This window comes from Salvia miltiorrhiza, chromosome 7, assembly GCF_028751815.1.
Source record: "Salvia miltiorrhiza cultivar Shanhuang (shh) chromosome 7, IMPLAD_Smil_shh, whole genome shotgun sequence".
NCBI classification, from domain to species: domain Eukaryota; kingdom Viridiplantae; phylum Streptophyta; class Magnoliopsida; order Lamiales; family Lamiaceae; genus Salvia; species Salvia miltiorrhiza.
Window position 1 is genome coordinate 1,068,656 of NC_080393.1, and position 16,223 is coordinate 1,084,878.

The window sequence follows — 16,223 nt, forward strand, 5'->3', positions numbered from 1 at the left end:
TATATATATATATATATATATATATATAAATTTAAATGCGGTAGCAATTTTTTTTTAATCATAAATTAAACTTTTAAATATTCAAATTCTACAGAAATCCTACAATTTTCAAATTTAGTGTTTTAAATTCTCTCAAAATGATATCGTTTAAAAATGTCTTATACGACGTTATTTTTTAAAATGATCGTTCCAACTTGCCACATCAGCTTTCATTTGAACAAAAATTAAATTTATGGTAAAATTGCTATAATAATAAAATTCATGTATTTTTTAAATAATTTCAAAGTCTATGTGCAAAATCAAATTACCTACAAAATTGGTATATTTAGACAATAATAATTTAACTTTTAATTTTCCCTAAGTTTATCAAAATTTCCATTAATTGCTATTTTTGGCATCTTCACCGCCACCACCACCACCTTCGCAGAAGTGAGAATTTAACCATTCTTATCTCTTTTGCTTAACTATGTCATACATATATGACTATATAATAGTATGTCGAAATCCTCAACCATACTTCACTTCCAATTCACAGCTTGAATCTCTTCAAGTCTTAATACATATATCTCTCTCTCTCATCAACAAGCATTAATTTTTCGGAAAAACTAAGAATGTCTGCAATCATTCACACAACCCCACCATGCATGGAGCTGCTGCTGCTGTCCGATCATCTCCATGCATCCGTCAATCTCAACAGAAAGCGGTGGCGCAAGGCCTTCGCCGCCGTCTACTGCTCCCGAGCCTTCCTCAAACACTTCCCATTATCAACAATCGCCATTGATGTCGTCGATCACGCTCACAATCATGATCATCATTTCCCCGGCCTCAATCGCTCAGCCCTCAACCACCTCGTCAAGAACAAAAACCGCCGCCATCTCTCAGAGCTCGGCGGCTCTCGAGGCGTCGCCGCCTCGCTCGAAACAGACCCCCACCTCGGAATAACCGGCGATCAGCGCGACCTCGCCGCGAGACACGAAGCCTTCGGTAAAAACACATATCCCTCGCCGCCGGCGAAAACCCTCCTCCATTTCACACTCGAAGCTCTCAAGGATCCAACCATCTTAATCCTCCTCGCCTGCGCCGCCCTCTCCCTCGGCTTCGGCATCAAGGAGAACGGCCCCAAGGAAGGCTGGTACGACGGCGGGAGCATATTCGTCGCCGTGTTCCTCGTCGTCGCCGTCTCCGCCGCCAGCAACTTCAAGCAGAGCCGGCAGTTCGACAAGCTCTCCGAAGTCAGCAGCAACATTTTAGTACAAGTGGTGAGGAATGGGAGACGACAAGAAGTCTCAATCCACGACGTCGTCGTGGGCGACGTCGTGGTCTTGAACATCGGGGATCAAGTCCCCGCCGACGGCCTCTTCCTAGAAGGGCATTCTTTACAGGTAGACGAGTCGCAGATGACTGGGGAGAGCGACGGCGTGGAGGTCGACAGCGAGGTTAACCCCTTCATCTTCTCCGGCACTAAGGTGGCCGACGGCTACGGCAAGATGGTGGTGACGGCCGTCGGGATGGACACGCTGTGGGGGGAGATGATGAGCACGATAAGCCGGGATGCAGACGAGCAGACGCCGTTGCAGAGCCGCCTCAACGGGCTCACCTCCTCGATAGGGAAGCTCGGGTTGGCCGTGGCGTTTCTAGTTCTTTCTGTGTTGCTGATTCGATACTTCACCGGAAATACAGAGGATGAGAATGGGGAGAGAGAGTTCAGAAAAGGAGAGACTAAAGCAGACGATGTGATCAACTCTGTTTTAGGGATTATTGCAGCTGCGGTCACCATTGTAGTTGTTGCTATACCGGAAGGTTTGCCTTTGGCTGTGACACTAACTCTTGCATTTTCCATGAAGAGGATGATGGCTGATCAGGCTATGGTGAGGAAGCTCTCTGCTTGCGAGACGATGGGCTCTGCTACGACGATTTGCACGGACAAAACGGGGACTCTCACGCTCAATAAGATGAAGGTGACAAAGTTCTGGTTAGGGAAGGAGTTGTTTGAAGGTGGTGGTTTGATGGGTAGGTATGTCGTTGAGCTGCTCCATCACGGCGTCGGCCTCAACACGACGGGTGGGGTTTACGGGGCAGGGGAGGGCCTCGAGTTCTCTGGCAGCCCGACTGAGAAGGCGATCCTGTCGTGGGCCGTGGTGGAGCTGAGCATGGACATGGAGGAGGTGAGGAGAGGGTGTGAAGTTCTTCATGTTGAAGCATTCAATTCGGAGAAGAAGAGAAGTGGTGTTTTGTTGAAGAAGTTTGGAGATGGTGAGATTGAGATTCATGTGCATTGGAAAGGAGCTGCAGAGATGATCCTTGCAATGTGCTCACACTACTATGATTTCGAAGGTAACATCAAAGATTTGAACGATGAAGAAAGGAATGAATTGAATCACATCATTCAAGGCATGGCTGCTTCTAGCCTTAGGTGTATTGCATTTGCACATAAACAGATCTCCGAGTGTGATCAGGCCAATCTAGAAAAGAAGAAAATCCAAGAAAATGGATTGATTCTACTAGGCTTAGTAGGGTTGAAAGATCCGTGCCGGCCGGGGGTGAGGAAGGCGGTGCAGGACTGCCGTGGCGCGGGCGTGGCCGTGAAGATGATCACGGGCGACAACGTGTTCACGGCCACGGCCATCGCCACGGAGTGCGGGATCCTCGAGGCGGATCAAGAAAATATTAATGAATGTGTGGTGGACGGAGCCGAGTTCCGGGGCTACACAGACGAGGAGCGAATGGAGAGGGTCGAGGCCATCCGCGTGATGGCCAGGGCCTCTCCGTTCGACAAGCTCCTCGTCGTGCAGTGCCTGAGGAGGAAGGGCCACGTGGTGGCCGTGACGGGCGACGGCACGAACGACGCGCCGGCGCTGAAGGAGGCGGACATAGGGCTGTCCATGGGGATTCAAGGAACAGAGGTGGCGAAACAGAGCTCTGATATAGTGATCATGGATGACAACTTTGCTTCTGTTGTGACAGTTTTGAGATGGGGGAGATGTGTGTATAATAACATACAGAAGTTTATTCAGTTCCAGCTCACGGTGAATGTGGCGGCGCTGACGATCAACTTCGTGGCGGCGGTCTCGGCAGGGGAGGTGCCGCTGACGGCGGTGCAGCTGCTGTGGGTGAACCTGATCATGGACACGCTCGGGGCGCTGGCCCTCGCCACGGAGAAGCCGACGAGGGAGCTCATGGAGAGGCGGCCGGTGGGGCGGTCGGAGGCGTTGATCACCAACGTGATGTGGAGGAATCTGACGGCTCAGGCGGCGTACCAGATAGCCGTGCTGCTGGTGCTGCAGTTCCGGGGGGTGGCGCTGCTCCGGGTGAGCCGGGGGGCGAACGAGACGATGATCTTCAACGCGTTCGTGCTGTGCCAGGTGTTCAACGAGTTCAATGCGAGGAAGATGGAGAGGAGGAATGTGTTTGAAGGGTTGCATAGGAATAAGGTGTTTGTGGGGATTGTGGGAGTCACATTGGTTTTGCAAGTGGTGATGGTGGAGTTCTTGAACAAGTTTGCTGATACAGAGAGGTTGGATTTGGGGCAGTGGGGGATCTGTGTGGGGATTGCAGCTGCTGCTTGGCCTATTGCTTGGGTTGTGAAGCTCGTGCCGGTGCCGGAGAGGCCGTTTTTCAATTATTTCGGTTTCAAGAAGTGGACGAAACGCGCCTTCTAGGTCGATCCCGTTTTACGGTTACTTCGGATTTGAGAAGCGGACGAAACGACTTCTGAGTCGACCCAGGAGGTTTTTTCGGTTTCGAGAAGCGGACGAGAACGACTTCTAAGTTGACCTAGAAGGCGTTTTTCGGTTATTTCGATTTCATTGACCTAGAACGCGTTTTTTAGTTATTTCGATTTCAAGAAGTGGATGAAACGACTTCTAGGTCGACCTAGAAGGTGTTTTCCAATTATTTCGATTTCAAGAAGTGGACAACATGCCTCTAAGTCGATCTAGACCTAGAAGATGTTTTGTCCACTTCTTGTGTAATTACTAGCTTAAGCTTGATATTATTCATTTATTTAATTATTTTCATAGATAATTTAATTGGCAGTATTTCTTTTCTTTGTCAAATTTTACATCGAAGCCCATAGTTGAACAAAAAACATAAGGAAGAATAAGAGGAAAATGAAAAAGGGAATGGAAATATGATTGATATAATAAAGAAGAGTATAAATTTTATCATGTTCAAAATTATACAATCATCCATTTTTTTTTCGTATTTTTATTGTCCTGATTCGCGTTGATATAGTATTCATCTAAAGTAAATAAACTTATTTTTCTTAATGAATAAAAATTATTCATTAAAAGTTCTAGATTTTTTTTTTTTTTTGCTAATATTCATAAAAACAAAGTTCTAGAAAAAATTTATTGCTTAATAGAAACCTAAAATAAAAAATATATGGATATTTTGGTAGACATTTTAACTAGTTAATAATAATCGTTGATAAAAATATTGCTAATTGAGATGTTGGTCATTGATTGACTCAAATATAACTATAAAAAGTCACATTTATTAGAACAATTATAATATTAGTGAGATCTTATCTTATATAAGTTTAAAAAATTATGAATGTTTTAAGTTATGAAAATATTACTAATTTTATTATAAGTGTACACATAAAATGATAAAAACATAGCAAATGTAACAAACACATGAAAACATATATAGCCATAATCAAACATAGCTTTCTTTTTACACAAATGAAAGAGCGGACAAGAAAGCAAAAAAAATAAAAATGAGTCACTTAATTTTCTCACTCAGTTTTTTAAAGCAATAGCAGACTTCTATGAAGTAGTTCCCAATTTTCTTGATTCAACAACGAAATGCGAGTTCTTCTATACCATTCCACGTCCCAAAAAACAGTTTGCCGTTAAGTACACCCAGCAAGTTAAACCCCGCACATTTAGGTGATGTGCAACATTTACAACATGTTCAGAAACCGGTGTTGCCAAATTGCTACCAAAACCGTCAGTGGTCGTATCAAAGCAACAGATCCATATATCAGCAATATCTGAAACAAAATATCTCGTGAATAAAATACAATTGACGTGAAAAATATAATATTAAAACATTACATTTGTTCATATCAATAGTTCATTTTTCATACGACAACAATCACCTAACCAAATTACTAAAAGTAAAAGTTATTGTGAATAAAATAACAATTGTGTGAAAAAAAAGGTAATAATTTGAAAATATTATATTTTTTTCATACCAATAATTAATTGATCAAATAACTTAAAATACTGATGGCTTGTTTCTTTTGGACACAACTATTTTGGAGACTAAAATTAAGAGAAAAAATGTGTGACCCGCGTATTTAATATTATTTTTAATTATTTTTTATAATTGTTAATAAAAAAACGATAAACCTTTTCTTCATCAAACATTTCGCCGCCGGCGATACAGGCTTCTTGCCAGTGGGCGGCACGAGCCACACACATCCCTTCTGCCACACACATCTCTTCTCTCTCCTTGCAGAGCGCGCACACACGCCTCAGCCACATCAACTAACTCAAAAGAAAATTCACCCCTAAATTGCTGAAAATAAATGCAGAGAAAAGATCAAATCAAATCTAAGACACTTAGTGCTCGTTTGGTTCAAGTAGAAGAATGGAAAAGGAATGTAATCAAATAAAGGAGTGGAATGGTAACAATAACCATTACTTTTATTGAATGTTTGGTTTAACAATAGAAAATGAATCATTAGTAAGAGATTCTCTTTCTTTTGTTTCCCCTCTATTTTGAGGGGTAACAAATTGGGTGATTGGATTACCCCTCAAGTAAGAGTAATGATTATCTCATTATCCAAACCAAACAACAAGTAATGGATTCAATTACTTAATTCCCTTTCCAACCTCTAAAAACACCCAACCAAACGTGGGCTTAATGGAAACATATGCAAGAATGTTGATCTGGCCTATTTTTCAGCTCAAGGCAAAACTATAAGCCTCATCAGTAGCGTATAAACAAAAACAATAAAAGTGAAAAAATCACAAAGTCTTCTACAAAGAAATTCTTCTCTTAATACTAGATATGGAAAAGAAATTTGTTAACAAGGGAAAAGAAATTTGTTAACAAGGTAAAAAAAACATGTACCAAAGCATGCATTAGGACAAATAGATTATCAAATATGGTAGAAGAGTTCAACAGGGCAGTTGCATGAAGGCAATAATAACAAGAAGAACTTCTTAATGTTGGGAGATGAGAACTAAAATTACTCTTCCATATCATCACGAGATTCGTGATGAGCTAGGTCGAGATCCGCTAGCATCTCCTCCAAAGCAACTTCCTCGCCATCGTCGTCGTAGAGCGAGAGATTGAATCTCAAATCAGGATTTTCCTCGATATCTCTCAAGAAGTGTTCATACTCCGAGTTCATCTTCTCCTCGGCACCATCGTCGACCTCCATGTCGAGAGACTTGAGCTTCCACGAACGCGACCTCTTTTCCCCATAGCTCTTCTTAATCAGTATCACATCTGGAATGTCAACACTTTTGTATGATCTCTCTAATTCAATATCATTAACATTGGCACCATAAAGGTCATAACCAAGAGCATAGTCCCCGGGGCTCAAGCGATTCCCCAGATGCGTTCTCACGATGAAACACCTATCGTTCTTCCCAAAATCCGATACACGAGCCACATGAGCATCAGCCAAGGCGTACCACCTTGAGCCGCCTTCAGAAGAAACCGGCTCAACGTCTAGAACTATGTACTCCGTTAGCTGCCTGCTCGACAGTAAGGGCTGCAACGATGATCTCCCATACTGCTTAGCATCTAGGAAGCATTGCTTAAGGGTGAATGGATCCAACAGAGCTATACTGCTGCTTACTTTATGGCAGATCATCAGCGGCCCGAGATTCCCCAAACGAGCAGAAACTTCAGGCGGGAGGCAGATCAGATCCTCGCGACAAACAGGGCTGATCACAACAGAGAAAGCATACTTGGAATTGCTGCGATTGCTCTTCGTATCGTGAGACACGAGCCGGTGGTTTTCCCTTTTCACTTCATCAATCGGAGCTACTTTACCGACGAAGTCTACAAACTTGACAGCATGATTCTCCTTACGAAAGAAGAAATCAATCCCCTGTTCCATCTGCTTGATTCTGACGGCATCTTTGGCAGCGTCGTGTTTGAGGATAAGCTGCTCCAAGTAGAAGAACGTGCGCCTGTGAGGAACGTGCTGGCGCAGCTGCACCACGGCCTCCCACTGATCCGGATTAGCCCGAGCCCTAACGCAGAGTTCACAGAGGTGATCCTGCACGGTGTATTCAACCGTGTAAGCTTGCTCGAGCACGGCTCCAACGAGAACCTCTTTCTGGACCCTCAACTTGATCCTGATCCTCTTGGAGTGAGGCTCGGTCCAAATGAATCCTACATCAACCACACGGACAGTGTTGAGTTTCTTGAGGCTCTTCAAGCAGAGCGCGAGAAGCTCATTCGACTCGAGCTCTGCTTTGATCCAAGTGCCGGGAGGCTGCTGGTAGCGTTCGCATTGGGGGCAATGGTGGATGTTTGTGTGCCTCTGAAGGCCCTCCGTTATGTCGACTTCGGAGCGGAGGCAGTTGGCACACATGTTTGCAGCGTTTGGTGGCATTTCGATGCCGCACTTGCAGCATAACGCACTGCCCATCGTCTGTGCCACACTAAACATACCTGCTACAATATCACAACTTTGTCAAATGACTCAAAATCCAAATCTCAAAGTTCCTAGCTAGATCACAGCACACGGGAAACTTAGGGCTGTAAACAAACCAAGCCGCTCGCGAAGTATTCAGAGCTCGGCTCGAAAAAAGCTCAATATATAAACGAACCAAACTAACAACTTTGTCAAATGACTCAAAATCCAAATCTCAAAGTTCCTAGCTAGATCATAGCATACGGGAAACTTAGGGCTGTAAACAAACCAAGCGCTCGCGAAGTATTCAGAGCTCGGCTCGGAAAAAGCTCGATAAATAAACGAACCAAACTAACAACTTTGTCAAATGACTCAAAATCCAAATCTCAAAGTTCCTAGCTAGATCATAGCATACGGGAAACTTAGGGCTGTAAACAAACCAAGCCGCTCGCGAAGTATTCAGAGCTCGGCTCGGAAAAAGCTCGATATATAAACGAACCAAACTAACAACTTTGTCAAATGACTCAAAATCCAAATCTCAAAGTTCCTAGCTAGATCATAGCATGCGGGAAACTTAGGGCTGTAAACAAACCAAGCCACTCGCGAAGTATATTCAGAACTCGGCTCGAAAAAAGCTCGATAAATAAACGAACCAAACTTGAGCTTAGTAGTACTCGGCTCGTTAGCTCGTGAACGAGTTCGTTAAGTGATTCAGCTTGAAAAAATTAATAAATTATCAGTAGATAAAACTTATGTTTATCCATTAAAATTAATAATGATTTCATTAAATCTTTAATTAACTTTGTTATAAGAAAAATATTAATATATTTATTATTTTGAATGAAATAATTTGTTTTCAAAAGAAAAGAATCAATATTTTGAATAAAAATATAAATATAAATTTAGATAATTCGTATAGCCTCGATTAAACTAGAGAGCCTCGGTAAACAAAATTAGGGATTCAATTCGATACTACACAAATCAAACTTGAGCACATCACTATTCGATTCGGTTTGGTTCAATTACACGCCTAGGGAAACTCAACAAAAAAAATATACAATCACTCTTCGCATTTTGTGTTTTTTTGTCAGGTTTTCAACAGCACATTCGCATTGAAACGCAAACACCTTTTTATGTATTTCAGAAAGAAAAAAAATATAGCCAGGAGAAGATAAATACCGATGAAGAAGAAGCCTCTGAAATATTGCATTCAAATCCCAATTTTTGTGTATTTCAGAAAAAAAAAAAAAAAAAAAAAAGAGAGAGAGAGAGAAGAGAGAGAAGAAAAATACCGATGAAGAGAAGCCGAAAAATCTGTGAGGAAGAAGATCGGCGTTTCTGATTTTCTGAGAAAGGGCGTGAAGAAGAAGAGCTGAGCGACGCCGATTCTAACTTAGATTAGGGATTCTTTGTTTATTGTTTGTATAAATTAATTATTGTGTTTTTATTTTTATTGTTGTATTTCTTAGCATGGAATATGGGCTATTATAATTTTATTTTATGCGGGCTTATGTATTTTTGGACTATTGATTTTATCTATTGTCTTGGTTATTTATTTTATTTCATTAGACTCTTTTTTTTTTGCGTATTAATATTAATACAAATAATAACAATGATTTTTGTAGAATAATAAATTGCATGCAGCATCGTTCCCATTCTTGCCGACTCTTATGAATCGACATGCAAACTGCATGGATAAGTATGATTAATAGTAGCCGCTAGATCTTGCAAATCGGACGACTATGATTAAGGTTGATTAAGGCGTTTAATTAAGAGTTAATTGCCTATAAATACATAAACTATACCCAAATTTTGGTTTTTAACCAAATATATCTTTTTAGTCAAAAAAATACATAAACTTTTAATTTTTTGGAATTTGACATGACTCCAAAAGTTCGTTGGCCAATAACTTGATTGTCTGAATTCTGATGGTCAATCTGAAGGTACAATTGGAAAGCTACTGACGTTGTCTTTCTAATGATACTTATATTGTTTGCTCTTAGTAACTAGAAGTGGTTGAAAAAAGAAAAAAATATAGAGTTTCGTGACCTCGACATTCGTGCCATTTTTTTTACTACTTCCGATTATCAAAACCCAACAATATAAGTATCATTAGAAAGATAACATTAAGAGCTTTCCAACGGTATCTTCGGATTGCCCATCAGAATTCAGACAATCAATTTATTAGCCGACGAACTTTCGGCTCCGGTCAAATTCCAAAAATATAAAAATTTATGTATTTTTTGACCAAAAAAAAAAAAGATTTGGTCAAAAACCAAAATTTGAGTATAGTTCGTGTATTTATAGGCAATTAACTCTTTAATTAATTGCTGGAAATTCATTAAGTTTAATTAAGTAATTTTTAAATTTTGATAACCGTTTTTAGTTTTTAAAGTGTTGACCGAATCTTTTCTAATTTTGGTAGAAGTTAATGTTTGTGTATTTTCTATATTTTAAGATTGTTATTTAATTGTAACGAATCAATCTCTTTATGAACAATAATTACCATATCTTCATTGTAATCATGTATTTTCAATTTATTTCAACTTTTTTATTTGCTCAATTTATTTCACTTATCTGCGTTAACTATGCAGATATTAAATTAATAATATTTGTTTTTGTGTTATTTATCATCACAATTGATTTATTCAACAAAAGAAAATGAATTATGAATTTTGGCATTTATATTTCAACAAACGTTAGAAAGTAAATATTGTAAATCAATATTTGTTTTCATTTATTCGCAATATATTTTTTCATTATTTAGTAAATTATTCAATTAATTTGTTATTTTTAGTGAATAGTTTACTATGTATAATATTATGTTCATAATTTTGTTACGCTTGTTCAAATAATTCTATATTAGATATTTTATGCTAAAAAAAATTCAAAAATTTTGTTTAGATGTTCATAATTATTTTACGTTTGTTCGAAATGTTTTATGTTAAATATTTTATATCAATAAAAAAAATTGAATATCTTATTTAGATGTTCGTAACTCTTTTTCACTTGTTCTAAATATCTTGTGTTAAATATTTTTATAATTCTCAGTTAGATATCAATAATATTATTCAAAATATATTAATTATAAATGTGAACAAAAATAATTGAATACCTATTTTAACATTACGAATATCCATTCAATTTAGGGTTATTGGCTCTTAAATACACCAACTTTGGGGGTAGTTTGGTTTTGCACATGAACTTTGAAAGGTGTAAAAAAATACATGAACTTTAATGTTGTTGCAATTTTATCACAAATTCAAATATTAGATATTCAAACTCTATAAAAATCTTACGATTTACGGATTTAGAGATGTCTTATACGATATCTTTTACAGATGTCCTATATGATGTATTTTTTAAAAAACATCCGTTGAATACACGTCGATATTTCGACTTGCCACGTCATCTTTAATTTGAGAAAAAAATGAATTTATGACATCGTAGAAGACATTTGTAAAAGATATCGTATAAGACATCTCTAAACTTGTAAATCGTAAGATTTTTATGGAGTTCAAATATCTAATATTTGAATTTGTGATAAAATTGTTACAACATTAAAGTTCATGTATTTTTTTACACCTTTTAAAGTTCATGTGCAAAACCAAACTAACCCCAAAGTTGGTGTATTTAGGCGCTAATAACCCTTCAATTTAAACAAACTTCCAAGCCAAATTTGCTACAATTATTTAATATGGTGCATATCACTAATTTCTTATTAAGCAGATAATAGATTCTAAGAAGTGCTCCACAATGATCACATAGCTATGATTTCCCAGTTTGCATAAAATCAAACCAACAATCCATACATCCCAAATTATGATACAAAGTGATGATGATTCGCTATCATCTGTCACATTATTTTACATTACACATTTACACATTTAGAGGAAGAAAATCACACACACACAACACACATAACATAATAATACAGAGTGATCTGATCAAGCAGCAACTGGCTGAGGCAGCTTGCCGTTGCTGGCCGCCGGAGCCAAACTGTCGTAGTATTCCACCAACACCTCCCAACCACCGGGGCACATAAATCCGTCGGGAGGGTTCTCCCGATTCTTCGCCAGGTTCCTCATCTGCCAAATCAACGAGACGAAGATTTTAGGGGGTGTTTTGCAGAGTCTATAAGCTCCTTAAAACAACTTATAAACTCTTTAAAATAAGTTTAACTGAACATCGTCTTAAACCTTTATAATGGTAAAAATCAACACTCGCGATGATCAACACGTGCTTAATTATTTTTGTAATGAATGAATGAATGAATACCTTGGTGCCGGATATGAAGACAAAGTCTTGAGCCCTTGATGGATCAAAGAATGCCATTTTACTTTGAGTCTTGTCATAGGCAGCTACCTACATATATGCACTCAACAACACTAGTTAGTTAGTGTTAATTTAAGAATATTATTTCACATTTCCTACTTCCTCTGTCCACGAAAAATGAGACACATTTTTTGGGCACAGATTTTATAAAATGAATGGTGATTTTGATGAAGTAGAGAAATAGTCTCACTAAAGTATTTTTTTTTTTTTTAAATAAGAGATATTTGTAAGGATAAAAGGTAAGAAAAAGATGTAGGTCCGTGTACTAAAAAGGAAAGTGTCTCATTTTTCATGGATAGAAAATGTATTGTTCATGTTAATTTACCTTGAAAGGCAATATGTTGAGGCGCTCCAATCCCGGGGCCATGCTGAGCACCTTCTTGCCGTGATCGGCGTCGTAGAGGTCTCGTTTCTCGAGGGGGTGCGCCATGCCGGCAGGGTCGCGCCCGACGATGTAGAAGTTCGCGCCCGCATTGATCCTAGCCTTGGCATGCCATTGCACCTCGGTGGGGCCGGCGTAGTGCATCGGAGATGGGAATATCGACACCACCGTCGTTTCCGGATCAAGGACTCCATCTTCAAGCACCTAAAACAACCCAAAAAACATGAACTATTCGAAGCTCGACTCGATAAATGCACCTTAACTAAAGGAGTGAAGCTCGAACTTGACACTCCAGATAACTTCGTGAGCCTCAAAATGTTCGATAAATACCTTCTCGTGTTGCTTCATACGCCAACGAAGTGGAACATCATCCTCTTTAGTGTAACCTCCCAAAGGGTGCAGCAAGAGCACCGGATTCTTGAATCCCATCTCAAGCAGGCGGCGACGGGTGTCGGTCATGAGCAGCGCGTGGCCGTTGTGCACCGGATTCCGCAGCTGGAAGGCAAACACCGCGTCTGCGTTACGCCTCTCAAACTCCTGCCGGAGCTGGGCGGGGGAGAGCCGGAACCGGTCCAATCCGTCGTCGTACTTGATCGGCTTTACGACCTCTAGATCACCGCCGATCAGCCAGTTTCCGGCACCACTGATAGCCTTCTCAACATAGGGCAGACCACGTGCTGTGGTGCCCCAACTCCTTGCTATTCTTTCTTCTTTGTTGTGTTTGTATATCTCAATGCTGCACTTACAAAAACAGCATCACATTTTACTGTTTAGCCCAAACTCAAACACCAAAACAAACACCAAAACCAATAGTGAAAAAGTGTTCATCTTAAAAAAAAAAAAAAAAAAACTTGCTAGAATTCAATATCAATACACACATAAATCAAATAAACAGATGAGAAAATTAGTAAGTTCATATCACCATTCTCACATTATTTTTAAGAGTGTAAATGCAAGAACATTATATGTTACTTCCTTCGTCCCAATTAAATAGGTCATATTTTTTTTTATCTGGACGTTATATTTTAATACTTGTTCACTATCTAGAAAATCAATATATTACAAACATTCTAACATAATTTATTATTTACACTAAATGTAATTGTGGTCCATAAATAATTATCTCATTTTTCATTTAAAAAACTATCTTCATTTCCTTCTCCTACTTTTTTCTTATAAATATACGACTAAAAAAAATACTCCATCCATCAACAAAAAAAATTGTCACATTGTGGATGCCATGGTCTCCCCCGTCCACCAATTCATGACCCAATTTTTTCATTATGACTTGTCTACAAAAACTTGACTCATTTCATTTCTGGTAAATCTATCCACACAATCTTCTAATTTTTGTCTTAATATTGTCCATTTATTTACCAGTATTCACATTCTGAACTCACCAATTAACTATAAATTAATCAATTTAAAAACTACAATAAAAGTGAGACTCTTAATTCACTCAAAATACATTCAATAAATTTTTAGAACTCGTGCCATTATGAAATGAATCAAAAATTAATGGAGGATGGAGTACTAATTATTCTTTAATATTCGTACCCAAAATATATGTCTTATTTTTTTTGACTTGGGGAAGTTGGGGAGGGGAAGCAGTGGGGTTTGAACCCGGGACCTCACTGTTTACACACAGGAGGTCACACGGTGTCCCCTTGGGGACCAACCCTATGTTTTATTAAATTACAATGAAGGGAGTAATATTTTAGCACAAGAATTAGCTCTTCATTATATGTAGCAATAGAAATATACATCCATAATAAAACACCTAAACCCAAACAATATCATTCTCATTGCTTATAAGAATTCACATAATCACTCCAATCCAATATTATTCAAATTATTAATCTCTGAGGATATTTAGTAAAGTTCATATCAGCATTCTCACATTATCTTTTAATAGTGTAAATCACATTATAGTAATATGTAAACAGTGGATTACTTTATAAAATGATTGCCACGTATATCCGCACCTGAACCAAGATAGTTGCAGAGAAATCTCCACTAAACCTCATTATTAATTTAAAAATAAGATAAAATCTATGTTATATTATATATGTGTCATATTCTAATTTTATAACGGCTTATCGGAACAAGTAAGGCCATGTAAACAGAAATCCTAAATCGTGTGGATTAAACTTCTCATATATATAGTCGACTAAAATTTTCTTATTCTATTCAAATTAATATATGAGAAACATCACGTGTTTATAAACATCTTCCACAACTTGATCGCTATAATGAGATTACTGTAGAAAAAATAGTAAAAAAAATGGTGGAAGAAGAGAGAGAAAAAATGAAGGGGAAAACTCCTCTTTTTATATTATATATAGATTATATAGATTATAAATGTTTCAATAATAATAATAATAGTTTGCAAATAAAAATAATATTTACTCAATTTGAAATATTTTAACAATATATAAATTGTGGACATTCACTTTTTGAATATTTTATATATACATCGTGAAAATTATATTCTTGAGTATATAGTGAATAGAAGTGATGTTTTGATTAATAATTGAGATCAATTAGATACTAAAATTGTAGAAGAAAATAGATGTAGAAACTAAAACATTTATAAGAGGAAAAAAGGAGATATATACACAATATTTGAAAAATAGGCAACACCCTAATGACTAATGTAGCCAAAAGCATATAATAATAGAAAATTATAGTTATATAAATAAAAAAATATATATGAAAATACTAAACATTTTGGACTATTATGTCTTTACAAACTTATACTACGTTTTATACGAATTTTGTGTGTAACAAAAATTATGTGTAATAGTATTATTACACGAATTTTGATCACATGAATTCGTGTAACAATGTAAATAACAAAAATTCCTTACTCGTTCAAAGTGGCGACGAGGTCGCCGGCGTGGTCGACGAGGGCGACGCGGGTGGAGGAGCCGACCCGGTTCCTCTGGGCGTCGTCGACGGGGAGCACGATGGGCACCGACATGTTGACCCGCGACCCGTTTTCGAGTCGGAGCGAGTTGTAATGAAGCGTTTGGAGGAACTCGGACTCTCTCATGAAGCCGCGCAGGGGGCTGGCCCACCCCTCGCTCAGCACGTGCACCCATTGGAGGTCGATCGCCGACAGCCTGATCGGCGGCAGCTGCGACGCCTCTTTCAGCTTCGACGCCTTCTCGGAGTCTTTCACCAGCAGCTCCACCAGCCTCCCGCCGTCGGGCTCGATGAGCGACGCGCGGATGCGGGCGGCGGGGCGGCGGAGGGGCGGGATGAATCGGATTTTGGGAAGCTTCGAGAAATTGGGTGGAGGGATTGGGGTTTTGAGGTGAAGAGATGCAGATGCCATGGCTGCCATTTTCGCGCGCTCTCTCTCTCTCTTCCTTCTCAGTGCTTTCTGCTGAATGGCAGTTATAATATTTGGAGGGAGAGAGAAAAGGGTGTTTTTGGTAAAGAAATGTTCATAAGTGGAAAGTTTTTTAATTTAAATTTGAGAATCAATTCGGATACGGGTTAATTGAATTCAAAAATTGGTTAGTCGTACTCGAAATTAGCTTATTTTATTACATTTTGGTTATTTTAATAAAAATAATATAAAAACAAATTTTAATAAGTGTAATGATCTGAAAGTCTGATTTTCCTTTGTCCATTCAGATTTTAATATATTATAAATTTAATTAATTCTTAACTAGTAATTTTGTAAACGTTAATTATGGGCAAGTGTTTGTGCACGAGTGGATGTTGCAAAATTTGAAGTTCTTGAGTCTTGACTATCTTTTGATTCAAAGTTCAAACTAGCTTAAAAATTTATCCAAAACATTTTTTACTATAGTTATGATAGTTGTGAAATATTTCATCAGATTTTTTTTTTTTTTTTGAGGTATATTTCATCAGATCTTTGTTGTAAAC

At 38.4% G+C, this 16,223-nt stretch overlaps 3 protein-coding genes across 4 annotated transcripts; 1 reads left to right on the forward strand and 2 right to left on the reverse strand.

Annotated features, from left to right (window-relative positions):
- Nucleotides 1-511: 511 nt before the first annotated feature.
- LOC130991363 (putative calcium-transporting ATPase 13, plasma membrane-type) lies at nucleotides 512-4,006 on the forward strand. The gene has a single exon (XM_057915532.1). The coding sequence runs from the start codon at nucleotides 612-614 to the stop codon at nucleotides 3,657-3,659; it is 3,048 nt and encodes a 1,015-aa protein (XP_057771515.1). The 5' UTR covers nucleotides 512-611; the 3' UTR covers nucleotides 3,660-4,006.
- Nucleotides 4,007-6,081: 2,075 nt separating this feature from the next.
- LOC130991364 (uncharacterized) lies at nucleotides 6,082-9,032 on the reverse strand. Of its 2 annotated transcripts, none has more exons than XM_057915533.1 (2): nucleotides 8,899-9,032; nucleotides 6,082-7,644 (listed from the first exon to the last, which is right to left on the reverse strand). In XM_057915533.1, exon 2 carries the CDS (start codon nucleotides 7,640-7,642, stop codon nucleotides 6,203-6,205), a length of 1,440 nt encoding a protein of 479 aa, XP_057771516.1. In that variant the 5' UTR covers nucleotides 7,643-7,644; nucleotides 8,899-9,032; the 3' UTR covers nucleotides 6,082-6,202. The 2 variants fall into 2 exon arrangements, with proteins under 2 accessions (XP_057771516.1, XP_057771518.1); XM_057915535.1 differs by having other exon boundaries at nucleotides 6,082-7,647; nucleotides 8,899-9,004.
- Nucleotides 9,033-11,353: 2,321 nt separating this feature from the next.
- LOC130991365 (ATP sulfurylase 1, chloroplastic-like) lies at nucleotides 11,354-15,788 on the reverse strand. Its single transcript, XM_057915536.1, has 5 exons — nucleotides 15,194-15,788; nucleotides 12,654-13,059; nucleotides 12,267-12,527; nucleotides 11,885-11,971; nucleotides 11,354-11,694 (listed from the first exon to the last, which is right to left on the reverse strand). The coding sequence occupies exons 1-5, from the start codon at nucleotides 15,670-15,672 to the stop codon at nucleotides 11,554-11,556; spliced, it is 1,374 nt and encodes a 457-aa protein (XP_057771519.1). The 5' UTR covers nucleotides 15,673-15,788; the 3' UTR covers nucleotides 11,354-11,553.
- Between the last annotated feature and the right edge of the window lie 435 nt (nucleotides 15,789-16,223).

Bases quoted from the DNA above. Each gene is read 5' to 3' on its own strand.
- LOC130991363 (XM_057915532.1), top strand. From the start codon at position 612: ATGTCTGCAATCATTCACACAACCCCACCATGCATGGAGCTGCTGCTG.
- LOC130991364 (XM_057915533.1), bottom strand. From the start codon at position 7,642: ATGTTTAGTGTGGCACAGACGATGGGCAGTGCGTTATGCTGCAAGTGC.
- LOC130991365 (XM_057915536.1), bottom strand. From the start codon at position 15,672: ATGGCAGCCATGGCATCTGCATCTCTTCACCTCAAAACCCCAATCCCT. The intron at 13,060-15,193 runs GTAAGGAATTTT...TTGTAAGTGCAG, and splicing joins CTCGTCGCCACTTTGAACGA to CATTGAGATATACAAACACA. The intron at 11,695-11,884 runs GTATTCATTCAT...TTGATTTGGCAG, and splicing joins TCTTCATATCCGGCACCAAG to ATGAGGAACCTGGCGAAGAA.